The sequence below is a fragment of the Lepidochelys kempii genome, chromosome 20 (assembly GCF_965140265.1).
Source record: "Lepidochelys kempii isolate rLepKem1 chromosome 20, rLepKem1.hap2, whole genome shotgun sequence".
NCBI classification, from domain to species: Eukaryota; Metazoa; Chordata; order Testudines; family Cheloniidae; genus Lepidochelys; species Lepidochelys kempii.
This window is the reverse complement of record NC_133275.1, coordinates 24,661,292-24,687,807: the sequence shown is the minus strand read 5'-3', so window position 1 is coordinate 24,687,807 and position 26,516 is coordinate 24,661,292. Positions and strand designations below refer to the sequence as shown.

At 46.0% G+C, this 26,516-nt stretch overlaps 1 protein-coding gene across 8 annotated transcripts in view; it reads left to right on the top strand.

Annotated features, from left to right (window-relative positions):
* SLC44A2 (solute carrier family 44 member 2 (CTL2 blood group)) overlaps window positions 1-25,026 on the top strand; it is a 38,902-nt gene extending 13,876 nt beyond the window's left edge. For 3 of the 8 annotated variants that reach the window (XM_073318920.1, XM_073318916.1, XM_073318918.1), the window contains exons 2-22: window positions 2,435-2,483; window positions 2,780-2,853; window positions 4,007-4,091; window positions 4,969-5,053; window positions 5,701-5,820; window positions 6,014-6,074; window positions 6,688-6,814; window positions 7,611-7,694; window positions 8,560-8,672; window positions 9,448-9,579; window positions 10,443-10,542; window positions 10,830-10,922; window positions 11,172-11,256; window positions 11,959-12,221; window positions 12,342-12,436; window positions 13,414-13,517; window positions 14,000-14,073; window positions 14,776-14,846; window positions 15,134-15,222; window positions 15,744-15,828; window positions 16,771-17,999. In XM_073318920.1, coding sequence (XP_073175021.1) covers window positions 2,435-2,483; window positions 2,780-2,853; window positions 4,007-4,091; window positions 4,969-5,053; window positions 5,701-5,820; window positions 6,014-6,074; window positions 6,688-6,814; window positions 7,611-7,694; window positions 8,560-8,672; window positions 9,448-9,579; window positions 10,443-10,542; window positions 10,830-10,922; window positions 11,172-11,256; window positions 11,959-12,221; window positions 12,342-12,436; window positions 13,414-13,517; window positions 14,000-14,073; window positions 14,776-14,846; window positions 15,134-15,222; window positions 15,744-15,828; window positions 16,771-16,892 — 2,111 coding nt within the window. In that variant the 3' untranslated portion in view covers window positions 16,893-17,999. Of the gene's footprint in view, window positions 1-2,434; window positions 2,484-2,779; window positions 2,854-4,006; window positions 4,092-4,968; window positions 5,054-5,700; window positions 5,821-6,013; window positions 6,075-6,687; window positions 6,815-7,610; window positions 7,695-8,559; window positions 8,673-9,447; window positions 9,580-10,442; window positions 10,543-10,829; window positions 10,923-11,171; window positions 11,257-11,958; window positions 12,222-12,341; window positions 13,518-13,999; window positions 14,074-14,775; window positions 14,847-15,133; window positions 15,223-15,743; window positions 15,829-16,770; window positions 18,000-19,830 lie in introns of those variants that run through there. The other 5 variants (XM_073318919.1, XM_073318921.1, XM_073318917.1 and 2 more) reach the window with 4 other exon arrangements.
* Window positions 25,027-26,516: the final 1,490 nt, after the last annotated feature.

Here is a 26,516-nt window from a genome sequence, read left to right as displayed (position 1 = left end):
GTTTCTCAGAGAGGGATCCGTGCGTGGCTCCTTCTCAGGGCAGGAGGTAATGGAATGAGCAGTCTGGCTCCAGCTATTGAATTCCATCCAAGGAGTGCTTGGGTGGGTTAGGGCGGTTGCAGCCTGTAGAGAGAAGGGATTTCTAGGTTAGATAGAACTTACTATCCTAGATCTGGAGCTGGCTCTGGGTAACCTGACTGAGGGGCCCCTGGGCCTCTTTTGAGGCTCTGAAAACATTTCTGGTGACTTTCTCTCTTGGAAAATTCCCAGGAGCTGAATGGAAACATTCTCTGAGAATTGGCTGAGGAGCTATGTGGAAACTTGTTCTACAGTCAGGCCCCAAATTATTTCCAGCCCTGGACACTAGGATATCGGAAGAAAAATGATGTCTTGGTAGATTATTTTCCTCCCTGGTTCTGGGTAGTCTCCAGGCCTTTGCTGTAAAGGTGAAACCTGCTTCCAGCCTCCTCCATCAGCACCGTCCGTGGTGCCAAGATGAGGATGTAGTATTCTAATATCTAAACCAAAGGGGGGCAAACTCCGTAAACTCACTGAACATTAAATCCCACCAAATGAGGGTAAATCCATCCTCATCATCGTATCCACGCATTATACTCCACACCTGAACGTAGCCATTATATGAACAACATACCCCATATCTCAATGTCTGTACTTTGACCTGTTAAACTTTTACCCCCAATCGGGGAGATTGCAGATTATGTATTCCTTACGCCACCCGTTCCTAAACCGAATTTCGCACCCCTTGATAATCTGTACCTTATTCCCTGATAACCAGAAACTTCTATGCTTAAACTCTGTACCATTTTCTTTTTACTTCAACATCATCTTAATAAAATTATGAATTCTAATATCTAAACCAGAGGGGGAGCAAACTCCGGCCCATGGGCCACATCCGGCCCGCAGGACCCTTCCCTCTGGCCCCCGAGCTCCTGCCAGGGAGCGGGGTCAGGACAAGCTTGCAGAGGAGCCAGCCTGACTCCCCAAAGCCGGGTGAGCGGGGCGGAGCCTAGTCCCTGGCCCCTCCCCTTCTGCTCCCCTCGCTCCCTGCTGCCCTCGCAGGCACAGTTCCCCAAGCGGGGCAGCATGGCTATAGCGGGGCCAGAGGGAGTTCCGGTGGGGATGTGAGGAGCTAGGGGTCGGTCAAGGGGCCTGGGGCCTGCTGCCGGGGACAGGGGCTGGGCAGAGCAAACCAGGGCCCCCCTCCACCTCCAGCATGCACCTCTAGCAAGCCCAGACACGGAGTGAGCCCTGCCCGACTGCCAGGGAGAGCAGCCAAAATGAGCAGGGGAAATGCACAGGGAAAGGATTGAGCCTCCTTTCCCCCACCCCACAGCTAATGTGGGTTGGGGAGAGCAGGGAGGGTTGGATGGGGGCAGGGGAGCCCCAAGGGGGGCGGTCAGGCGGTGGGGAGCAGGGGAGATTGGATAGGGGACGGGCATCCTGGGGGGATGGTCAGGGGGCAGAGAGCAGGGGTGTTTGGAGAGGATGCAGGAGTCCTGGAGTCAGTCAGGGGTGGGGAGCAGGGGGGATTGGATGGGGGTGGGAGTTCCGGGGGGCTAGATAGGGGGTGGGGGCCAGGCCACATCTCACTGTTTGGGGAGGCATAAGCCTCCCTCAGCCTTCTCTACCCGGCCCTCCATACAATTTCTGTACCCAATGTGGCCCTAGGGCCAAAAAGTTTCCCCATCCCTGAACTAACATTTTCCTTAATTCCCGTGCTCCTGTGGGGTGGCTAGGATCAGCCCAGAAAATGGTGGTTGCAGGGGATTTCCTGTTCTGAATCTTTCTTGCCTGTGTCTCATAGAACGGAAGTTCTCCTGCTCATGAGAGCCCCAAACTCATTACTAACCCTACAGCATCCTGAGTTCTTCTCTTCTTGGTGGGAAGAAATTCAACTGCCACATATGACAATTAGACTTAGAATCAGACTTCCTCAACACACCTTCCCCACCATAACATAGCAGATGCGCACAACTCTGATTTTGAAAAGGAAATACAATGGGCCAAGGTCTACCCTCTGTTACCTCCGGGGCTGCATGGGTACCCCACCAGGGGCAGATTTGGTTCAGTCTGTGTCTGGTGGCTACAAACACTGGTCAAAGAGGGAGCCAAGTAGTTAGAGCCATGGAAAATGGTGTCCTGTTCCTGGCTGTTGTACTGATGGGCTGTGTCCCTTTGGGCAAATCACTTTCTCTTGCTTGGCTTCAGTTTACCAGCTGCCCTGCCACCTGATGAAAGGGATATTTGTCATCTCTAACCAACATCAATATTTGCCAAGTTCCTGCTACTCCTGGGTATGAAGTAGCTCCAAAACAGGTCCTAGTAGAAGGAAAAGGATGTGGAAATTTACCCTGCTGGCCCAATGCTACTCCAAATGGATGGCTAACTCAGTGTCCTCTTACCTTCTTTTTAGGGACGCCACAGAAATATGACCCAACATTCAAAGGTCCCATTCATGACAGGTAAGAGCAGCCTTTCAGCAGCTGGCAATAGGAGTGGGGTGCTCCTCAGGCTGAGCAGAGAACACCTGTTCTCACCCAACACTCTGGGGTGGCGCTAATATGAATAGGTGACTGGGGAATGCTGATTGCCGCAGAGACCTTGGAGACAGGGTCCACATCTCAGCGGGAATGTGGATGGGAGTGGTTTCTGCAGGGAGGTGCTGGGATGAAGCAGGTGGGCATAGTGAGTGCTCCAGTCTCCCTGCTTTTCTGGAGCTAGTGCCTGATCTTGTTCTTACTTCGCGTTCCTCCCTCAGGGGCTGCACTGACATCATCTGCTGTATCCTCCTCCTCATCGCCATCCTTGGCTATGTCATTGTGGGAGTCGTAGGTAGGTAGCATATGGCCCTCTCTTCCTTTCTCTGTTTTTTAGAAAACAGAGTGGCATTTGTCACCCTCGACACCTCTAGACTCAGATCCTGGCGGGGACAGGTCCTAAAAAGGCATTGGTGTACAGCAGATGCTTGGTTGGGGTAAAAACACCAGGTTGACAAGTGATTAAATGCTTAGTGTGTTGTGATGTTACACGTGTGTGAGGGGGGTGGCTCACAGGGCAGTAGTTGGCACAGTACCCATTGCCCAGCCACTAACAGGTGATGTCTCTGGGTAGGAGGGATGGTTCTCCTCTTGCAGGTGGAGTCGCCCCTGTTCCTCGAAGCAGGATCCCTGACTGTGACGTGGCAGGGCTTCTCCCCAGTTTTCAAGCATATGTTGCCATGGCCAGTCTTACTGAAGCAAGTTTATTGTCCAAACCTAATCAAACCAGCAAAACTAGTTCCTCAGCTCACCTCTGTTCTAGTGTTTTGTGACCTCTCCTCCTAGGGGTTTCTGGTAATCTTGCTTTTTGCAGCTTCCCATTTTCACCCAGCTTCCCTTCTTCTGGAACGCTGGCACCAGGGTTACCTCCTTGAGCACCTGGCCCCTTGTTCCAGGGATCGATTCCCAGAGTTAGCTCCACTTCTCTGTGGCTTCTGTCCTCAGGAACAATCTGTCCCAATCACTCCTCTTCCTGTCCTCTGACAGGCCTTCCTAGCCCCACATGGAGCCCTATCCCCTTTAATGAGCTCAACTGGGCCCACCGACTCTGGCACAAGAGAGCCAGACCTGGCCTGTTCACAGGGCCCAGCCACCCTGGGACAATCCCTTTAGCTCTTCAGCAGCTGAAGACTCATGAGAGCAGGTTGTCATTTCATGCCCTACCTCAGTTTTCCATCTGCTCCTGTTTCATGTGAAGGCTGGAAGAGACTGATCCATGTATCTACAGTCATGTCAAATCAGCACAGAGGGGACTTCTGGGTGGGGCTACCCATGATGAGGCTGTCCCACTGATTTGTTTGGGGAGGAGGGTGTTTATATGAGATCACTTGCTAACTGGGGGAGGTCCTTGGCAAATGGTTGACTCAGCAGGTTGATACAGCAGGTGAGGTGGGAGAAGGAAATGAAGGTTGCCTGGTTAATCGTAGCTTTTTTTTCCTCCCATTCAGCATGGACACATGGCGACCCCCGGAAGGTGATATACCCCACAGACAGTCGCGGGCAGTTCTGTGGCCAGCTGGGAACTCCCAATGAGTATGTGTCTGAGATCACTCTTCTTTTAAAAGACTGCAAGGAAAGCTGGTTTGCCATTAAATGGGAACACTGAGTAATGTCCTGTCTTTGCTCCATAATACCTCCTGAAGAAATATAGCCTCAAAATACTACATCCTTGATTTCTTGGCTCCCTACAACCCCATTCAACTGTATCTCCTCTCCTCCCTGCCTCTGGCTGCTAGGATTTGCCTGTGGGATTTGCCCTTTTCCTTCTGTCCCCCCACCCCCAAGCTCCTGTGAGGTATAAACGGGACATCAACAATCCTATCTGTTTGCTCAGTGCTACCTTCCATTTTTCAGGCTGTGTGAGAACCCCCCTCCACTTGCCACTGCCTGAGACTAGGCAAAGCGAGAAGAGCTCTGATCAAACCAGCAGAGACTACTAGAGCTGCAGGTAGAGGCTACGGACCCAGGCTGAGCAACACCACCTTTTAGTCTCAAATCACACCCAAGTGTGGGTCACTGTGATTTTCCAAGTTTGGCAGCTCCAGTTCTAATCAGCCAGGAAGTGTATTGCTGCGAGTCTCTCACCCCAGGAGATGAACCTCTAGACCATTTCCCAGGGAACCAGATACAAGAGCAGGATTAGAACTAGGTTCTCCAGCCTGGTGGGACAGCGTTTGACTTTAGATTCCTGCTCTAGCTCTTCGGCATATTGAAAGGGAAGCAGTATAAATGCTTCAAAACCACAAGACTGTCATGGCTGTGGGAGGACAATGTGACTTCTCCACTGCTGTTGGATGGGCAAGGCAGCACAGGGTCTCACTGCAGGCCTGGACTAGAATAGGTGGTGTGGGAGGTTTGTTCCCCTCTTGGACAGGAGATTCCAGAAACTGAAATGTTGTCTTGTTTGCAGGAACAAGCCTTTCCTGTTTTACTTCAACATCATGAAGTGCGCCAGCCCCTTGGTACTGCTGGAGTTCCAGTGTCCGACCAAACAGGTAATACAGCTCTCCGCAGCTTCTCATGCTCCCAAACACCACTTGTTGCTGCTTCTCTTCTTGGGGCCCCAACCCCTGCTTTGTTCTCATTTGGAAGGTTTTAAATAAGAGCTTTGCAATGTCCCACATGCTATCTTTAGCAAATGTCCTTGCAGATAACACACAGACCACCGCCCGGGGAGCAGGGGGTGTTGCTTTCCAGTCAGCCATGAGTGAATCCTGTAACGGGGTGGGCACTGGGTACTGTGCCAGGTATGTAGAGCACATGTCTCCTGGTGTTTGTGTGTCTCTCAGTGTTTAAGGAGAGAGGAGCTACAGTGCGGGATGCCCTCTCTTGGTTGTGCCTGAGCATTGCAACAGCAACTGAGAGCCTCAACAGGGAAAGGTGCAGGAAGAGGAGCAAAATGAGTGGCTTCTGCTGTTGATTTGCTTTGAGGTTTATGGCACAATGGGCAAGAGTTGAACTGTAGGCTGAGAGTGAATGGACAGGACGCCAGCTAGCAGACTCCTGCCCCTCACCCAAGAGGGAGCAGTGACCTTGTGTCTGTCTCATCCGCTCCTCTCTGATTAATAATGATACTTAGATCTTATACAGCCCCACTCAGTTCTTTCAGTCTTACATACTGTGCATATCTGAACTCTTTCAGATTTGTGTGAATAAGTGCCCAGACCGGTATCTCACGTACCTGAAAGTCAGGACACAGCTCACCAAAGACTTTGAATACTACAAGCAGTTCTGCGTCCCAGAATTTAACAATCAGCAGAAGGTGAGTTTTATATTAAAGGAAAGGGATGTATTTTAGAAGTAAACTGTTCAAAACTGGTTCCAGTGTGGTGCCATTCTAGACTCTTCTTTCTCTGATGTTAACCTGATGCTTGCATGTTTCTCCAGAGGAAGAGTGAATGGTGTAGAAATTTTCAGGCGAGAATTTCATTTAAACTTGTCTCTCTCTCTTCTAGAGCGTCCCGGAAGTGCTGAGGGATGGAGACTGTCCGGCCATGATCACTCCCAGCAAACCTTGTAAGTCTGACTGGGGAACGAAGGAAAAGAGGCTGGGAAGGCTCCTGGGAACTGAATATGGGTCGTGTATGAGTTCAGACAGGGTTTGTTGCCTCTTGTGCAACAGCATGTGAGGGCAATGTACATCCAAGATAGCTTTGCACACAGCTGGTCTCCATGTGTCTATGTCCCCCTACCTAGGATTTGCTCCAGTTCATTCCCTTGCAGGTTGCTTGGAAGAGACCTGCAAATAAAAGGGTACAGCTTCCTTCCCCCAGTGGTACATCCAACCAGCTGGGACAGGGTACTGAGCAAAATCCCCATTAAACTGCTAGATAAGAGCAGGAGCAGACCAGCTGCTGGGTTTGGGTTTATGGTGATGAGAGCAAGGGAACCAGCCAGGTTCTAAACCCAGCTCTGCTGCTGATCTGATGTGGAACTGTGGCGGAGTTCCTTCCCTAATCTGTGCCTCAGTTTCCATAGAAGTAAAATGGGGTTAGTGATATTGACACTTGTGTAAAGCACTTCCTGTTAGCCTTACCTGAGGGTACTGGATTTTCCTGATGAGGCAAGTGGCGATTAGACTGCTTTGCTCTACAAAATGCACCTGTGCCTCTTGTACTTTGTCCCTCAGTGGCACGCAGGTGTTTACCAGCAATCAACACCAAGAAAGGGGTCATCATGGTTGGGAACGAGACGACCTTTGATGATGGATGGGGACAAACAAAAAGGAACGTGACAGAGCTGGTGGAAGGGGCCAAGTGAGTTCTGAGCCTCATCTCTGAGGAGAGGTATCCTGGGTGCCTATGGGCTTGTCTTCGTTAGGAAACTCGGTCACGTTCGAACATGACCAGAAGGCATCATGGTAAATAAGTTGCCATGAAATAATGCTTATTTACATGTGTTGCGGTAGCACCTGAGAGCCTTAGTCTTGGACCAGTTTTCAGAGTAACAGCCGTGTTAGTCTGTCTTTGCAAAAAGAAAAGGAGTACTTGTGGCACCTTAGAGACTAACCAATTTATTTGAGCATGAGCTTTCGTGAGCTACAGCTCACTTCATCGGATGCATACCGTGGAAACTGCAGTAGACATTATATACACACAGAGACCATGAAACAATACCCCCTCCCACCCCACTGTCCTGCTGGTAATAGCTTATCTAAAGTCTTGGACCAGGAAGCCACTGTGGCAGGCTTTGTGCAAACACAGAACAAACAGAGGGTCCCTGACTTAAAGAGCTTACAGTCCAAGAATAAAGACCAGAAACGGGTAGAGACTGACACACAACTGGGGGAATACAGGGAAGAAACACCGGGCAGCGGTCAGTGCACAACAACCGCCCAGTCACTAACAAAATGTTTGTAGGCATCACAGCGGAATTCTAAAAAGGGATCTGAAGGAGGACAATGAGGTAGCTTTGAGGATGTTCAGTGAGAACAATTCTTATCCCGGCACCAGGAGGGCCTTGGTCGACCTATAAAGAGTGCGGGGTTGATCAAAAACTGACATGCCTCTCTTCTCCCCTCTCCCCCCAACTCCCTGCTGTTTTTAATTCCAGAAAAGCAAACGTGGTTCTGGAAGCAAGACAACTGGCCATGAAGATCTTTGAAGATTACACAGTTTCCTGGTACTGGATAATAATGTAAGCAGAGAACTGAATGGCTCAGCTAATGCATACAAAGAGCATGATGTCCGATCCCCTTCCAAACAGAGCTGTATGGGAACGGAGCCAGGGAGCTGCTAGCACTTAATGGGTGCAGAGTCTGGCAGAACATGTGCTGTCTGAGAACAGTGCGGCATTTGAATGAACATGTATCAAAGCTTGCTGGTTATGGAAGCTGTAGGGTTTTTCTATTCCCTATGTAATGAGGGTTGTGGTGGGGATTTTTCCACTCCACTTTGCTGATGGTAAAAAGGTGGTAGTGGAACTATGCTAAAATAAAGGAGTTTAGAGAGACTGGCTGGCTTGGGATCTGAATGGAATCCAGAGTGGTTTCTTTGTTTAGTTTGTTGGTGTGTCCCCCCCCTCCAGATTCTAATCCACCACCAATGTGGCAGTGGCTGAGTCATTCAGCTCTGACAGTTGGGCATCTTGTGTGCAATGAGTTTGTTGGGTCTCGGTCCAGTTCTTAGCAGGATACGTGTTGCCAGGACAAACTGCCCCCCGTGTTGGTAGCCCCCATCTAGAGACCAAGGATTTGAACAGGCACTGGGGGACTGACCTCTTCCCCCCTCCTCCAGGATTGAGAGACACAGAGAAGGCAGTTTAGGGGAAAGTTTGCTCTGATGCTGCTTGTGTTGCATCTGCTCTGGGGACAGAGGACTTCCATCAGTACGGCTGCCAACTTAGCACCTTCCACTGTTGTTAAAGTTCACAGGAAAAAACGAGAGACTAAATCAGTTAATGGAACAAAGCTGCAGGGCACAGAAAATGGGACGCTCTGACATGGGCTTGTTTCTGCATGTGGTTCTGTGCTCATGAACTTGCCACTCTCTCCCCTCCACAGAGGTCTAGTGATTGCCTTGGTGATCAGCTTCATCTTCATTGTCCTGCTTCGCTTCCTTGCTGGGATCATGATCTGGGTTATGATTGTGCTGGTGATCTTGGTGCTCGGATATGGTGAGTGGCTGTTGAGCCCAGGGTCTCTGACATGAGGCTGGCTCCAGGGATTCTCTCCTTGCATTCACCCTGCAGAACTATCTGAGATTGGTTTAGTGACTTAGGTCACAGCCGCTCAGTCTGTGTTCTAGTCTCTTTTGTTTCACTGTGATACTGCAGTAGGGTTGCAGGGCTCTTCTGGCTGAAGATGCAGTTATTTCCACTGACTTATGCTAGCAGGTGGATCCTATTATTTCCAACCCAGGATACAAGAGGGGATGGGAATATCCCTCTCTGAGGCAGAGGGACAGGGAGTTTTGCAAGGAAAAGCTGCGGAACAGCCAACCTTAGTCAGAAGTTTGTTTACATTAACAATAAAAATTAAGTAAGCTCCAGGAAGAAGGCAAGTTTGGACCATATCCAGCATGTACCTTTTGTGTAGACCAGGGTGGGAACACACATGAACATCTGCTGGGAGGGGAGACCTGACTAAACTGGCTGCCATCTTTTGGTCTGTCGCTTAACCCTAGCTTGTATGGGGCTGGGGCCAGAGGCCCTCTCCAGTTATCATTTGTGTCTTTGCCTAGAGCTCCCTGAATGGTTAGACAGCAGTTGCTCCTGTAGGTATGCATTTACTGAAGCCTCCTCGTTCTTGCATCCCAAAGAGCTGACAGACCCTCCCCACGGTCTCCTTTTAAGGATAGTTCCCGCTGGGTAGCAGATACTCTGAGCATGAGGTTAATCAGAGGCTAACAGTTTTACTCTAAGGCAGTCAAATCTCTGCTTTCCACTGCAGGAATCTTCCACTGTTACATGGAATACGCCCGACTAAAAGGAGAAGCAGGCTCTGATGTCTCCCTGAAGGACCTGGGATTCCAGACTGATCTGCATGTCTATCTCCACCTGAAGCAAACGTGGTTGGCCTTCAGTAAGTCTCTCTTCTGCTCTACTGGGCCTGGTGCAATGCAAACAAACATGGGGCTGTGGGACAACAAGCGCTCCTGTATGCTCATCTCTTGTGCTTGTTTGTTTGGAGGAAGAGGCTAGAAAATAAGACATCATGAAGGTTATAGGTCCCGCTGTCCTGCAAGAATAGGAGATGGTGGTCTTAGAGGGGGGCACAGCAAGAACTCATGTACCTCCATATGTGATGTCCCAATCATGGGACTGTGTTCATGGCTGCATCCGAAAGGCAGAAATGCCTGGCTGGGGGGGATGTGAATTTCAGTGCTGGACTGACTGCTCCTGGAGACAGGAATCCTCAATCTCCACAACAGGCCCATCAGCATGGGCAGTGGCAGGACATGTGCCTTTTTCCCAAGCTCCTCTGGGGATGTGAAGGGAAGAGAGTTCATCCTCCATGGCCCTTCAGTCCTCTGACTTTTTGCTGAGGCTGCTGAGAAGGCCACCAGTTTTTGTCCCTCTTGCAACCTGGACGCCTGGGAACTGGAAAGAAGGGAGAACTCCTTCAGAAGCCAACGTCTAAGGAGGACAATCACGTCGCACAACTGCCTGGTCAATTCTTTGGAAAAAAATGTAGACCGTCCCCTACAGAGGATATCTATGCTCATAACCTCTGGAGAGTTTAAACCCAGGTGTATTAGTGGTAATGCTACCCCCAACCCAAAGTTGGTGGGTTTCCTTAGGACTCTGTGGAAGAAGAGGTGGTCTTTTCAAGGTGTGCTGCTCTCATATCTAGGGGCCAGCATTGTAGGATCCTACAACAAAGAAACTGCTGGCATCCAGAGCTCTGATCATGGTACGACTCCAGTTTTCCCCTCTCTCTTTCAGTGATTATCCTGTGCATCATAGAGGTGATCATCATCCTGTTACTCATCTTCCTCCGCAAGAGGATCCTTATTGCCATTGCGCTCATCAAGGAAGCCAGCAGGTGAGCTTTGTGGGGACTGCAGCAGCCGCATGCAATAGAGAGTGCTGTGCTCGCTTAGGGGGAATGGCGAAGACCAACTCTTGCTGGGTCTAACCCACAAGCCAAGTTTCCCCCTCTGGCCCATGATAGAGATGGCTGCACAGTCACAATTCCAAACCTGTGGTGGGAGGTTTGGGGCCTATGCAAAGCAAGCTGCTGTCTGTGGATGGTTTCTACTCCATCTGTTTGGATTTCCTTTGCAATGAGAGGATTTTTGTTGTTTTTACTGACTCTCTCTTCCCTGGCAGGGCTGTTGGTCATATCATGATGTCGCTGGTGTTTCCTCTGTGCACCTTCTTCCTGGTGTGTCTCTGCATTGCTTACTGGGCCAGCACCGCTGTGTATCCTTCCATCTTCCTCTCTCCTCCACCCGCAAAGAACCCCTGGTGTGGTGGGGGCAGAAATCACACATCCCTCAGAAGGCTAGAAATGTTGTGGGATTATTTACTTACATGTATCCAGTCTCATGATTAAATAATAAAAAAAAAAAGGGGTGATAAACAGGACGGTAAGAGCAGGTCTGTGTGGGACAGATAGAGAATTGGGTCCAGTCTCCTTAAAGTTGAATCCCCTTAACTGCTTCTTCCCAGTTTTTTATCTACTTCTAATGAGGCTGTCTACAAGGTGTTTAACGAGTCTAACTGTGATTACGCTGGGCAGACCTGCATACCAGAGGTGAGGGGCTCTCTGAATAGTCACAACTGAACATGTTGGACTTAATAAGATTAGTCTCTTGAGCAGACATATTGTGCAAAAGCCAATTTGGCGGCTACTGTAGCCTCCATCCCTGGAAGGACCATATGGCTCCTATTTGCTGTGACAGTCTCTCAGGCTAGCTAAACTATACCCTCCCCTCACCGCCCTTTGTTCATGTTTACACTCTTCGTATCTGTTGATTGCTCTCCTCCTCCTCAGAATCCTCCTTTAACCACTGTGTATACTTAACCCTCTCCCTCTCCAAGCCCCTCGAGAGTGGGAAATATATATATTCCCATTTTCCAGAGGAGAAACTCAGGCACATACTTGGCTGAGGTTGCAAAGGAAGTCCTGTGTCTGAATAAGAATTAGAACTTGGAAGTTCCTGACTCCCCGCCTTGAGCTTAGTTCATGCCTTTACCCCTCATCCTTGTGATGTTGAGGCACCAGAGATCTTCACAGTACTCCCAGGGACTCAGTGAGTAGTGTGTGTAGACAAGTTCTTTTACCCATCTGAAATGCAACTGCTTGTGGGATTGAACGTGGTGTATGAGAAGAGAAGAATAATTTCTTGGACTCAAACTCCAGAAGTGGCTTTTGGGTTGGCGAGAACTACTGTCTATCTAGGTTCTTGTGTGGTCCTCATCTCTGCAGTATCTGAGCGTCTCTAATTCTCTCTAGACATTCAATATGACCAACATCACCAAGCAGTGCCCAGATGCCCGCTGCCTCTTTGCTTTCTATGGGGGCGAGACAGCCTACCATAAATACCTCATCGTCTTCCAGATCTATAATGCCTTTATGTTCTTCTGGCTGGCCAACTTTGTGATTGCGCTGGGCCAGGTCACGCTAGCCGGAGCCTTTGCTTCCTACTATTGGGCCTTCAAGAAACCTGATGACATACCGGCTTTTCCCCTCTTCTCTTCCTTCGGCCGGGCACTCAGGTGAGCACTGGAGCTTTTCCAAAGAGGGGTGTGGGTTTTCTTGTTGGCTACAGGAGAAATAATGTAAAAGCAAAAATGCCAAGAAGCTGCATCTAATCAAGGCCCTCTTCCCCGTGGCAGGTATCACACTGGCTCATTGGCCTTTGGGTCTCTGATTCTTGCCATTGTCCAGATCATCAGGGTCCTTCTGGAGTATCTGGATCACAGGCTGAAAGGTACCCAGTTGAGGATAGTTTGGGAAAGGGCAGGTGGAGGGACAAACAAGGTGAGCAAAGTTTCTCCATGTCGAGTCACAACTCAGAATAATTTGGTCCGTGTAAGCAGATGGTGTTCCTGTTCTACTCCAAACTTGCCCTTTTCCTTTATCTTTGTATCTTATTACTGAATTTAAACATAGGTACTACTCTGTGCTTCCTTCTGAGCCTAGCTGTTCCTAAAGGCTTTCTCTGTCAGACCCACTCTTCTCTAGATCTTTCTGCCTTTGTGAGTAGAGAGACCTTACATACTCCTCTTGGGTAGGCACTAACCCAGCTGGTCTGATTGGCAGTGAGTCAGTAGAATGGCTCTGGACCTCTGTGCAGAACTGCACTTGATACCCTGTTACAGTCCTGTTCTAACCAAATTACCTCAGTGACCGTGAATTAAAGCACAAGAGCGACACGTGAGACCTTTCCCCCGTACGATTCTCCAGAGTATCCTCTCTGTCCACAGGAGTAGTACAGTCCAGTGGGTAGGGCTCTCACTCCAGATGAGAGTACTAAAATCCCAGTGCTCCCGCTGGCGTGATGGCTGTGGCTAACTGGAATACCCAACCTAAAACTCTCATCGGATGCTCAGGATGAAGTGAGGGACTGCTGCTTGCTTCTTCTCTGAGGATGCTTTTGATAGTGGATAGCTAAAAAAGAAAATTGGTTTATGTTTCCTGAAAGTAGCTGTGCAAGAGAAGGTAGCTGCCAGCTCCATCTGCCAAAGTGATGGTGCTGTGACATAGGCTTAAGCTGAAAGGAGCAAACAGAAACGGCTGGAGAACAGATATGGGTGGGAACTGTGCACAGGATCGGGGTTGGAGAGATGTGTTGCAGAGAGCGAGGTGTGTGGTGCTGAGATTTTTGATACTTGAAGAGTTGCTGTTTCAAAGAACAACTTTCTCTTCTGCTCCACACTCTTTCCACTGTGTCTCTTGTGCTTTTAGCTGCTGAGAATAAGTTTGCCAAGTTCCTGCTGACCTGTCTCAAATGCTGCTTCTGGTGCCTGGAAAAATTTATCAAGTTCCTGAACAGGAACGCATACATCATGGTGAGGACCCTAGTTTAAGAATGCCACCAAACATCCAGTGAATGGGGATTTGGAGATTCTCAAAAAGGGACTGCTTCTGAACACTCCTTCCCACCCCATCAATGGTTGGCTTCCCCTAGCTCCATGACGATCTCATTTAGGTCTTAAGAGGCATTGGCTGTCTTATGTGAGTGACCCAACATCCAGCAGTGTACACAGTATCAGCAGATCAGATCTGTCCTGTGTACTAGTGAAGATGGCACAGGCTTCAGACAGAACGGCCGCTTGGCACATTCTGCCCTGGCAGTGTGGTGAAAGGGGGGGGGGCGGAGGAGGAGAGGAGGTGGGTCTCTTTACCCTAATGCGGCTCTGAATGACTAACCTGTACAGTGACAGTTTGTTGACAATCTTTAGGCTTCAGGGCAAAATCTTCTGGAAAAGACCATGATGCCTACTGAGTAACCCCATTTCTTCTCTGTGTCCTCCTTTGTGATCTGTCCCAGATTGCCATCTATGGCACCAACTTCTGCACTTCAGCCAAGAATGCGTTCTTCCTACTCATGAGGAACATTATCAGGTAAGAACCTGGAAACTGATGGAATCCTCCCTCCTCCAAGACTACCCAACAAGGAAATGGCTCCTCTTCCCCAGGGCTGCTATTTACCAGGCTTGGCCAGGGTAGCTAACTGAAGGCATGACGTGGGTACAGCCAAATCTATGAAAATGGCTTTGGATGCCTTGCCACGGATGGAGAGGTGACCACGGATAGACAGGTTTCAGAATAGCAGCCGTGTTAGTCTGGATGAAGTGAGCTGTAGCTCACGAAAGCTTATGCTCAAATAAATTGGTTAGTCTCTAAGGTGCCACTAGTACTCCTTTTCTTTTCACGGATAGATAGGTGACCTGTGGAAAAAGATGTGTTGGGAATGGAAAATAAGAGGCAGTAGCTAGAAGTAAGAGGACAGGGAGGATTCTAGTCCCTCTGGGAAGCAGCCTATCTAGGGATATGTAAAGGTGACATTTGTATCTGAAACCATTTCAGAGGCCTGTGTGAACAACTGACTCTCACTATGGAGATCCAAGGTCTGTTTATCTGCCACATATCAGGTGGGAAATGCAAACTGGCTCTAGGTTTGCACAACCCATTGTGTCTTTAGCGACTCTTATCCTGGGTTGTCTTTATCACAGAGCCCCTGGGGGAGCCTGGATGCACTTTGCCTCTTTCCCCCCCCCCCATCCTGGAGGGTATGGAAAGACATTCACATCTCTCTGTTTTCAGGGTGGCTGTTTTAGATAAAGTCACAGATTTTCTGCTCTTCCTTGGTAAACTCCTCATCGTGGGAAGTGTTGGTAAGTTTGGGATCTCAGTCCTCTTCCAGGGCTTACTTTGATTACAGCCCCTCCCCCTGAACCCTGGTGTTGTAGAAAGACTGGCGAAAGCTGCATGTCTTTGCATCTTCTCAACTCCTTGCAAATCTCCCCAGCCATTCCAGGAACTAACTTCTTGTCCATAATTCCCCTACTAGGTCTCTAAATTCACCTTCCTCCTCCCCCGTCAGCCCCCTATAATGCTGCCCTTTCTTGCTTGTAACTAGTGCATCTCACAAACATCTGTATTATTATTTTCTCCTCTCTAGGAATCCTTGCCTTTTTCTTCTTCACTCAGCGGATAAAACTGGTTCAGGACACTGCACCTCCTCTCAATTACTATTGGGTCCCTATTCTGGTGGGTATCTTACTTGCCTTACAATGAATTTAGGGACATTAGCCTTTCTCCAGAACGTGTGCAGCTTGAGCAGAGAAAGCTTCCCCTACTCACTGTCCTCCAGGAGTCCCTCTTTGTAGAGCAAGGAGAGCTCATTCTCAGTTTCCCATTCAAACCTTGGCTTCTCTGCAGAGTCAGCCAATTAATGCAGAAGCACATCTCCCCATAGGCACTTCCAGGCGGCTGCACTGAGCCAAGCCTGGCCAGCTTCCATTTGCTGGTGCTGCTTGAGCCTCCATGTGTCTGAATCAGGTTGGGCAGGGCTGTTTCTCTTTTCCTATGGAAATGGAAGGGGGAACTGTGCGTGGAGTTCAGCACGTCTTTTCTCTCTTTCAAGGGACAGAGCTTTTGCTCTCTATACTGGTATCAGGTTATCGATTTCAAGACCAGAAGGGATCACTGTGACCTCCTAACACAGGGCAGAGAACTTCCCCAAAATAATTAGGTTTGGCATTGAGGTGACAACCCGGTTTCTCTTACAGACTGTGATTGTGGGCTCCTATCTCATTGCACATGGATTCTTCAGCGTCTATGCCATGTGTGTGGATACCCTCTTCCTCTGCTTCTGTAAGTAACTGGGCCTCAGGGATTTTGGTGCTCAGTTGAGTATTACTTTGTAGCTATACCTCTGTCATCCCAGACGGCTGGCCTGTGGAACTGTTCTGTTGTGTTTGACTTACGCGGCCTTTCTTTCACTACTTGTCACTTCATAGTTTGCTTCTGCTCTACTGAACTACTTCCACCGACATGGCTTCTGCTTATAAAAGAGGGCAGCACACCACAAAGGGACCCTCCAATTTCCATCCTCCCCTTCCCTAGAACTGAAGTGTCATAATTTTTTCCTTAGTCTAGGGCTTCCCCATACTTCTCATTACCATTAAAGACTGTTATGGGCACTTGCAAACCGCCAGCTTTCCTCTGCCTTCTGCATCACAGCTCCAGTCCTCTCAAATGCTGCCTTTTGTGCATGGGCTGCAATGGGAAGGATGTGCCCAGGGCTTGGAGCACGTGGGGAAATCTTTCAAAAATGCCAGAGGATTTAGAAGTACAAGTTTTCAAAATCTCCCCTAAGAACTGCGTACAGAAATGCACATGCACCAACTCTGCATCAGTGATTTAAAACCCTGAATAAAATGAGACGGATGGAAGAACCCCTGAAAGCTAACTCCTTCTATCATTTCTAAAACTCTGAAGTTCTCTTCTGCTTCTCCCTGTTCACCACCCCCATCACTACTCTAACAAGCAGCTCCTGTACACCTTGCTTGGTAGCAAAAGAAATTTGTAGCCCAAGAGTAGACTCTCTGTAATCTGTTTTAGTCTCTCTAAATTTCTTGGTGCTTTGATCTCGGTGGTGGAATCTAATTGCAACTAATGTGAGTTTTTCCTTCTTTTTTTCTCTCCCTCTGTCGTCCTCTCTTGTTTTTGCTGTGCTGCTCCCCTTGCTCCTCCACTGCTTCTCATTCCTCCTTTCCGTGGCCGCTTCCTTCATCTTCCTGGGGTTGTGAAAAGGTGAAGACCTGGAGAGGAATGATGGATCTCCTGAGCGACCTTACTACATGTCCCCAGAGCTGAGTGAAATCCTGCTGAAGGGGAGCCTAGAATCATCCAAAAGTGCTGATAGCCAAGGATAGGGCTCAACTTTCTGAACAGGGAGGGCTAGCACATGTGGGTGTCTTGTAGAAGACTTGTGCTCCCCCAGCCAATCTGTAACTGTGTGGCATTATTCCAAGGGTCCACCCTGGTGGTGCATGATTTTCAGCTGCTTGTCCTTGGAATTCTTGAGGGTAGAGGAGGTGTTGATTTTGGAAGGACAGTGCAAGTGGGTGAATGCTGTATCAAATCTATGTTTCTTCCCCCTAACTGATATTCTTGTACCAAAATGGGTGGAACTGCAATTGGGACTCTTGTGCATTTGACACAATCATCTCCTCCATTAATGCATGAAAGGTAACATTTTGCTAACCTAACTAACAAGACTCTGCCTCCACAGAGGCCAAATTTGGCTTTATATATACACAGGGTAGTGTATATCTCACTTATTAAAAAAAATTAACTTGCATCCTCCTCTACTCTCAATTGCCTATAATGGAAGGGGCATTGTAGCTACTTCTGGAATGTTCCTTACAAATTGACTCACTTTTGCTTTGTCCCGTTCTATGCTCTGTTTGCGGGGGAGCTGTTTCTCTTTGCAGTTGGTGAGATACTAATTTGTAGAATGATCAAGAGGTTTACAGCTGCCCATGTGTCAATCTGTTCTGGATGGAACTATATTTTCCTCTTTATTGCTCAGCCTCCAGCTAGCTGCAAAGAGAAATTAACTACTTTTCTCACTACTCTTTCTATGCAAAATCAAGCTGGCAGACCTGAAGTTTTCTTTACTAGGTGGCATATCCTTCACTTTCAAACCCGTTGTGTCCACGAGGGTCCTGGAAACCTTTGTGTCCCAAAGTGGAATTCTCTCTGTTTAAAGTAGGAAACTTGTAGTTGCTGTTTTCTCATGCTGACTCTTCAGAAAGGTTATTTTGGGGGAATGAACAAGTTGGCAGGATTTTTTTTTTTATAATTTTTTTTTAAATTGAAAAATCTAATTGATCTTTTCACTTGTATGTACACCTTGACTTGTATAGAATTATTTCAGTCTGTCTCCCACTTCCTGGCTGGCTACTCACTTAACTAGTAACTAAATGGAAGATGAAAAGGAGTACTTGTGGCACCTTAGAGACTAACCAATTTATTTGAGCATGAGCTTTCGTGAGCTACAGCTCACTTCATCGGATGCATACCGTGGAAACTAGGTCTGCTGCAGTTTCCACGGTATGCATCCGATGAAGTGAGCTGTAGCTCATGAAAGCTCATGCTCAAATGAATTGGTTAGTCTCTAAGGTGCCACAAGTACTCCTTTTCTTTTTGCGAATACAGACTAACACGGCTGTTACTCTGAAACCTAAATGGAAGATGGTGGATCTTTGTGGTAACCGGCTCACAGAACTCTGCTCATTCCTGAGGTAGTTCAGCTAACATTTGTCCCACTTTTCAGTGAGAGCGCTAGATGGAGGGGGTAAAGCAGGGTTATAGCCTCCAGGCATCTCAAATAAGATCTGGGCACCTTCTTAGCTTACAGCCCAGTGCAGTCAGGACAGTCGGGCAGAAGATAACTGACTGTCGGTGTCGGAAGCTGAGCTACATAGTACAGAAAGGGATGCCCTAAGTAGCTACTGTGATTTCCCGTTAGCCACTAGACCATCCATCAAGTCTAGATGCCACAAGAATCTGTGATTATGTACCCAGTGTTAATGACTAGAAGAGCAAGAGAAAATGGCAGATATTACATCTGGGAGGTGTTTCAGCACGATGGTGGACAGAAATAATACAACTGAATCTAGAGAGGTTTGACAGATGGCCAATTTTTAAAGTTTTCGGCATCTAAAACATATGCCCGCAAATACCCCATGGATCTTCACCTTATTTTCTCCTTACTATATCAAGGACGAGAAGGATGTTGCATGGGGTTTGTTGTCTTATTTTGATTGATTGATTAAGAGTCTCTTGGTTGGGGACTCAATTCTGTGAACACTGCCAAATCTTGCATTACAAATGCCCATCAAAATAAGGTTTCCATATTTTGAGTCTTATCCTTCTAGGAAAAAGTTGCTGGGTTTTGATACTCATGCCATCACTATGCCATCACCCTCAAAATATTCCAGGACTGTTTCACTAAACTATGAAGCTAATGGTCTCTGTGATTTTGGCTGCTATTCTCCTATGGCTTTTGCTGGAGCTGCTGCTCTGCTTTGAACAGCTAGCATCTGAAAAATATATTCTGTGCCATGGACATGCCTAAGTATTATGTATGTACTGTATGTTGACAGGGGTGTTGTACACTAGGTGAACTGTGCCAAACAAATAACAAGTGACTTGCTTTACAGTCAAGTCATGAGCAGTTACACTACACTGAAGAACAATGAGTGAGCATTGTCTTTCCACACTATCCCCAAGTAATGGTAATCTCTGTATTTCCAGGCAATGGTACTATTGAGCAACCTGTTCTGTTCATATAGGAGGAGCCTCTGTCTTAGCTGATTTGTAACCTAACACTTTAGACTCCCTGTTCCAAACAGATGTTGATAAACAGCCTCCCTTCAGGAGTCCAATACTCTGTCTTTAAAATGGGAGCGGTACAAGTATAATTCTGGCTTACATTTGGAAGCTACATTCAGCAACGGCTTTAGAAGAAAGAGAGAATACACACACATGCACTGCCTGTGAGAAGCAGAAGGGAATTCGCATCTCAACTGGGTATTTAACGGATGAGTATTACATCTGCTCTTTTAGCACTTGTCTGTCTCTAGACTCCTTATTGCACCTTCTATGACCATCACATGGACTGCAGCCACTTTCCTGAGCATCCAACTTAGTCTGAATCATGAGAAGGTTGTGCATGTAGATGTAAGAGCACCGGCAAATTTATCCCTAAGAGGCTTGGCAAGCCCAGTAACTGGTTCTAGTTTGAGGTGTTTACAACCCTGCAGTACTTAAGTTCTGTGTTTTTAACCCTCTCCCCCCTTGCAGTGGAAGACCTGGAGCGTAACGATGGTTCATCCGAAAAGCCTTACTTCATGTCATCTGACCTGAAAAAACTTCTGAACAAGACAAACAAAGGTCACTCGGATGCATAGCAGCTTCCTCTTTACTCACTGCCCTCTTCACTTCTATTTGTCCCTTCCCCGTTTCTGTTTCAGGAGCAAATAATAATATACAGCATTAAGTGCTATTAGTCCAATATGCAAACCTTGTTAGTACTTTGTGAACTGCAGTATCCTTTACTCAAATTAAGATGGACGGCTTTGGCTGTCAGCCTGTGCATTGGCCACAAGCTCGTCCAGAGCAGTGGAAATTGTTTCTGGAGAGCATTTTGCAGGATTTTCCTTCCTCAGATAGAGAGAAGGAATTAATGTCAATAGTTCTACTTAAGATTGTTAGGCATTGCTAAGTAAAAACTGAGCCCACTGCCTTAGTGGACAGGTATCCACTACTGCAGAACCCAGCGCTACTGGGACCTTGTTGGTCTCAGGAGAGAATCGAAGAAATGAATTGGTCAGTTTTCAGCTGAGGCCCACTGATGTAAGGTTAACTTGCCCTGCCTTTGTCCATCTCCATCTATTCCAGAGACTGAATTCAGTCTACAGGATTGTAAAGCCAGCACCAATCACAGATTCACAGACACCAAATTGAATTTTTAAATAAAACTACTAAATCTGTCACACCAGTAAAGCTAGACCATTACCTCCTCCATTAGCTCGCTAGAACATCACTAACATACTTGACTGCACTCAGATACTACCATGTTGGACACATTAAATACCTTCATTGATTGAGGAACGCACCTATTAATGCCTTGTCTTCATGGATGATGGCAGGGACAGAAGAGAAACCTGCAATGTTAATCAAGCTGTAGAACTTGAACAGCAGAGGAAATGCAAAATACTCAGATAAGCACTGGCAGGGAATGTGCATCTCTGGATAGTCATTAGTATTACTGATGAAAGCTCTATGTCATTTGTTTTGTCTCTTCAGTGAGATTGACAGTCCAGGAGTGTGCTGCTTCTGTACCTTTAACATGTTTTGATTTATTGGAAAAATCCACCATTATACGCAAAAACCCATGTGAATGCATGGGAAAGAAAGGATGCTCATTGTTGCTTTATATATATGTGTGTGTGTGTGTGTGTATATATATATATATATATATATATATATATAAAAAGAGCTGGCTAATGGAAAAGTATTGTTAACTGTGGTGAAACAAACCAAAGGGTCAAACAAACAAACTTGCCTCACAGTTTTGAAAGCCACCATCTGATGGGGGAGCCTGCTGGGAAGTTCCAGTCCAAGGGCAGCTTTCACCTAGAGAAACACCAGCAATGTGTGTGAGAGAAAAAGCGAGACTAGAATGCCACTGAACATCAGAAAGCCCAGTGTTGCAAATTAAGTTATCAGGCATGTTAAGAATCACTGTAGTTTCCTTTAAATGGTCATCTCTCTGACTGTGTCCAATGTTGGCAAAACTGATAATGTACCACAGGTGCAACTCTGCCTCCGGTAGCAACAGTAGAAGCTGCAGAGTAGACAGGACTCAGTTTTTTGTTGTTTTTTTTTTTACCAGTGAGCAGGGTTGGCCAGGATGGTGGGGAAAAAGGACAGGCCTCAGGCTGCACTAGAGCATCCACCCTTGCTACCACTATTTGTGAATTACTCTATTTTCACTAATGTAGATGGGGCCCTCTTGGGGATAGGAAAGGTGGTCAACCTCATGACTTCATTTATTATTTTTAATCTGCTTAAACAAATTGAAATGGGGCTATTTGGATGGTTTACAGCTTCCAAATAATGCAGGAACACAGAGGTGTAAAGAGGCATTGTGAGGTTATCTGGACTCTTTATTTTTTTAAACAAAAAGGAACTCTTTATTCCAAATATGTTAATTTGGCCAGTTAATTTGTAGCATTTAATTTGTGCTAAAGGTTATATTTTACTTTTTTTATACCTATTTCTAGTAACCTTTTGAGCCTGTAGTATTTTTTGTAAGATATGAGAATTGTTTTATTATCTGAAATATTAAAGGGTTTTTTGGTTTTGTACATTTTTGTTTTTATTAGTTGTACCCACGAGTTCCAGTATTGTTATTGGTCAACGTTGCTTCTTTCGTTCAACAGAGGTCTTAGGTACTGGTATAGCCCCTTAGCCATAAAGTCACATGAGCCTGGAGCACAGCATAGATGATCTCATTACAGCTGTAAATTTGTGATGGATTTTTAAAATATATATGTATAAAATCTTTTGTTAAGTTTTCTTTCTCTCCAACTGATTATCAGCTTTGCACGTTTGAAAGGTTGGTGTTTATAATGAAAACCAGTTACTTTGGACATTTTGCTTTGGTTTTAAATAATTAAATAAAAATGACCAAGTTGTTGAGTTTGCAGAGGCAGCTCTAGCTACTCTTCTAAACCACTCTCCAATGGAAAAGACTCACATGCTTTTGCAATGTTGCTATTCATTTAATACTTAGAACTTTACAAGTTCAAAACACTTGTCAAATGCATTAATCCTCCCAAAGTCCTGTTAGGCAGGTATTATCCCTACTTTATCATTGGGGAAACTGTGGCAGAGATGTGCTGTGACCTTGCCCAAAGCTTCCACTGGGAGTTGGTATCAGAACTTTGGACTGGAACTTAGGAGTTTCATATTCCTAGAACTGTCTTTTGGACCACTGGGTCTCAGAAGCAGCATCTATATTAGGAAGCTGATCTGTTGCTGACAATAGCAGCGGGTAACCAGTCCCCTTGAATTGGTGAGGTAAAAGCTCTGCTAGTGTAGATAGGACAAATTATTCTTCAACACTGTGATATAAGAAAATATGACTGAGACTTGCCAGATCGCTGACCAAAAAACCAAAACGGCCCCAAAACAAACCATACCAAAACACTGTACTGCACCCATTGCTCTCCCTCCGCGGAGAGGATGAGAGAAATAAGTAATATCTGTTATATGTGATTTGTTCTGTCACTGAACTCACTACTGGAAGATGCTCAGATGCTACAGGGATGAGGGCGCAGTATAAGAACCTATATCGAATAGGAAAAAAAAAACCCACCTGAGCTTGGTAAGCAGGAGTTGCCTCATCAATGACTCATTGGCTAAACTTCACCTCTTTGAAAAAACTACAGCCTGTTACATAGATAATCTGTGTGCTGTGGAGTCTCCAAACCTGGCATCATCTACCTGTGCCTGACAGCTAGTAATCCCTTCCATGGGGCTATATATGCCAAAAATATCCACAGAAACTACTTTAAAGGATTTCTTACTCTACCCTTACATAAACTCCTGGTGATTCCTTTAGAATCCCCATCCCATTTTAAAATATAACCCTGTCCGAACTTTGTATGTCCTGTTACGCATCACATATTTACAGTGCCACTTTTTTTAAACTAATCATAAAGGTAGGGTGACCAACTGCATTTCTAGGAAATAAAAAACAGCTTTTCCCCTATTTCATCCCCAATTTTTTATTCGTGTCACAAAATCCTAGACTTATAGTGCATGATCCTTTGCATGATTATTACCTGATCAAATGCTACTTACCGGAGATGGGCTGTGGGATAGTAAGCACCAAATACGGGATGTTCAAAAGGACAGATGGTCACCTAGGTAAGGGGGCAGGAGTGGTTACAGAAACAAAACTACAGATTTGATTTACTGGCATCTAATGGAAAATGTTTGCAAAATGTTTTGTGCAAGATTATTCTGCTCATCTATTGCTCTTTTTCATCTCTTCCACAGTCTTTTGTTTTGTTTTTACTGCTAGGGATATTTGCACAAGGACAGGCTCTGTGGGTGGTCTATTTCTGCTGCTTGTTTCTCCAGCTCAACTGCTAATTATCTTTCTAATAGAATCATTTTGGTTGCTGTAGAAATAAAGTTCTAAAATAGCAGGTGCCCAGAAGGACCAACAGCAAAGGGGGTTTTAGGGCCTTTCTGTTATTAGGATATTTTTCTCATAAGATGGCTCATTTTAAGTCACTATGGAAAGATTTGTATTTTCAGGCATACAAGAGTTGATGAGGAAGCATAGTTCCCACAGAAACCATTGCTTTGGCTTGGGATGTATTCTGTAGACTCAGTTGTAGTATAAGAAACTATGGAATTTAAGGAACAGGATGGGGAGGAAATCCTAGTTAAATACCCTAATGGAATTCAGATTGAATACCAGAAACCAGCCCTCTCTCTGCCTTCATAGTCTTGATATAATTGTAATGTAGCCTCTTCCCCCTTTTTAAAGATGACAACTACACCCACACTGTACTATAATGAACATGCTTCTTTATTTATCCTGGTGAAGTAGATAAACACTGGCAGGGCCCTGCCTTCTGCAGCAAAGGGACATATCTTTTATTAAGGAGCTGTTCAGAATATTAATGTTGTTGCCATATCACTCAGACTGGAAAGACAGTCTAGTACATTTACACATGCACACTGCGTGGCGGGATGCTAATGTCCCAAAATGAACTCCAGTGATTGATTGTTATGCTGTGACTTGGTGATTCTCTCTATCTCCTTATGGAAGCCTGTTTCTGTTACTCAATTGACTGTGTGATTAGAAGTTTTTTTCTCTTCCTACCTGAGCTGCATCTTAAAGCCATAACTGCTTATCTTACCTTTAAGAACAACTGTCTCCGACTGCCTTTAAAATACCTCTTTATGTCCCTGTAAACCACTCATGTTCCATTTCCTTCCCTGGATCCTTCAGGGCTGATCCTGCAATGGTATTTTGCCTGTACAAAGACTGCAGGATTGGCCCTTCTATGTTGTTGTGATAACTGTCCCTTCCTTTGATTTCCCAAAGATGCTCACTCTATGCAGGGAGGCCTTTTATGCAAAATAAAATAAAAAACAACAACCTTGAGTGGGGATGTATGTGTATATTTCCAATGTATATGTGATATTCCATTATATCAATGTCAGCATTCCAACCACAAATAAAGTGCCTACTTGGACTGAAGCTTGGCTTTCTTCCGAATGGATCATTCTGATTTGTGTGGCTAATCCTTAGCCAGATTACACTGTCATGACAAATAGTCTACTGAAATCTCTTCACTACTTTCTTTTCTTCTCTCTCTGACAAGGTAGGTGAACAAATCAGCACTGCTGTCATAACAGAGTAACATTCTACCACATACAGAAGGGTGTTTGACTGAATTCCGCCAAATGTCCAAATTTTCATTGCGGGAAAGGGAGGACACAACAAGACCAAGGCCTGGACCAGATTAAATACAGTAGAGAGAGAATCAGACTCCTTGGCCTTACCTAAACAGGTCATTTTAGGGAGTTCCTCCACCATTGGTCCAGCACTTATGCTAGCAACACAGGGAGCACTTGTGTGGAGGAGCTGCTTTGTATCTTTACCAATGAGTTGTCCAGACTGCTGAGGTAGATGACAGTGGTAAAAACGCTGTCTAGCAGTCTACATATTACACCTTCTATCTAGCTGGCATGGCTAAAAATAGTAAAGATGCAGTGGCATGGGCTGTACAAGCCCACCTGGGATCTTGATTACATTATGTTGCTAGCCTGCACTGAGGCCCATGATGCTACAGCTTTGCTATTATTTCGAGTTGTGCTAGCTAGGTTACAGCTAGTACAGGTATGCCTACCTGAGCTGTAATCACACCTCTGACTACACTGTAGACATACCCTGAGTCTGGATCAAAGACTGGGATTCCAAGGTTGCTAATAGCCATCAGTGGCTGTTGTTTCTTGACATTTTAAGGAGACATTTGCACTCATCCCCAGGAACTTGGGTCACTCAAAATCATCCTAAGGAGTTACAAATAAATCTTGGCAAATTTCTAGACACTTCCACAATATTTTCCACAAACAGTGCAACATTTTCTTCTTCCCTACAGTTACAGCCTCCCTTTCACTTTGATACTTTGACATAGCAAATGCAAAGAAACCAAACCAAAAATTCTCCTACCATAGCACCGAACCGAAAGGCACTTACTTCTTCTTTTACTACTACTTACTTACTTCTTCTCTATATGTGCTACTCTGGTAAAACCTCAGATCTCTTCTCTCAATTGTGCTCCCCAAACAAAGGCTGTTCAGTGGGTCACCCATCCATCCAAAATCAAACAACATTTTCTGCCTCTTCCTTACACTGAAGAGTTCTCAGCAACAGTAGATAGATCCTGTTTTGTTGACTGCATCTAAACAATACAATGGATGAAGTAAATTATAAGTGTACGCAGACCAACTAGGATAATAATCTACAGGTGCTGTCTGTCTGCACTCTAAAACTAACAAGTAACACAACTGTAAGTTATTAGAAATGGCTATGCAGCTACTTCAGCATCTGATGGAGTGGATTCTAATCCACGAAAGCTTATGCCCAAATAAATTTGTTCGTCTCTAAAGTGCCACAAGGACTCCTTGTTATTTTTTCAGTGTCATGGGCTCTCAAATAAACTGAATTCTTCAGAGAATAATATCAATGGAACAGCGCACCCAAGGTTTGCTTTAGCAAGGGATGAGCTGTTGTAGTTATTATTATGTGCACTGTCAACTTGCCAACAGTCTGAAACCTGCTCCAAGTGAAATGTACAGATTTTTAAAAGCCACAATGCACCCAAGCATAATATTGGCTCTTGCTTGGAAACTGACTAGAAATGGCTTGTTTGGGAGGTTCACAAGACTGGCAA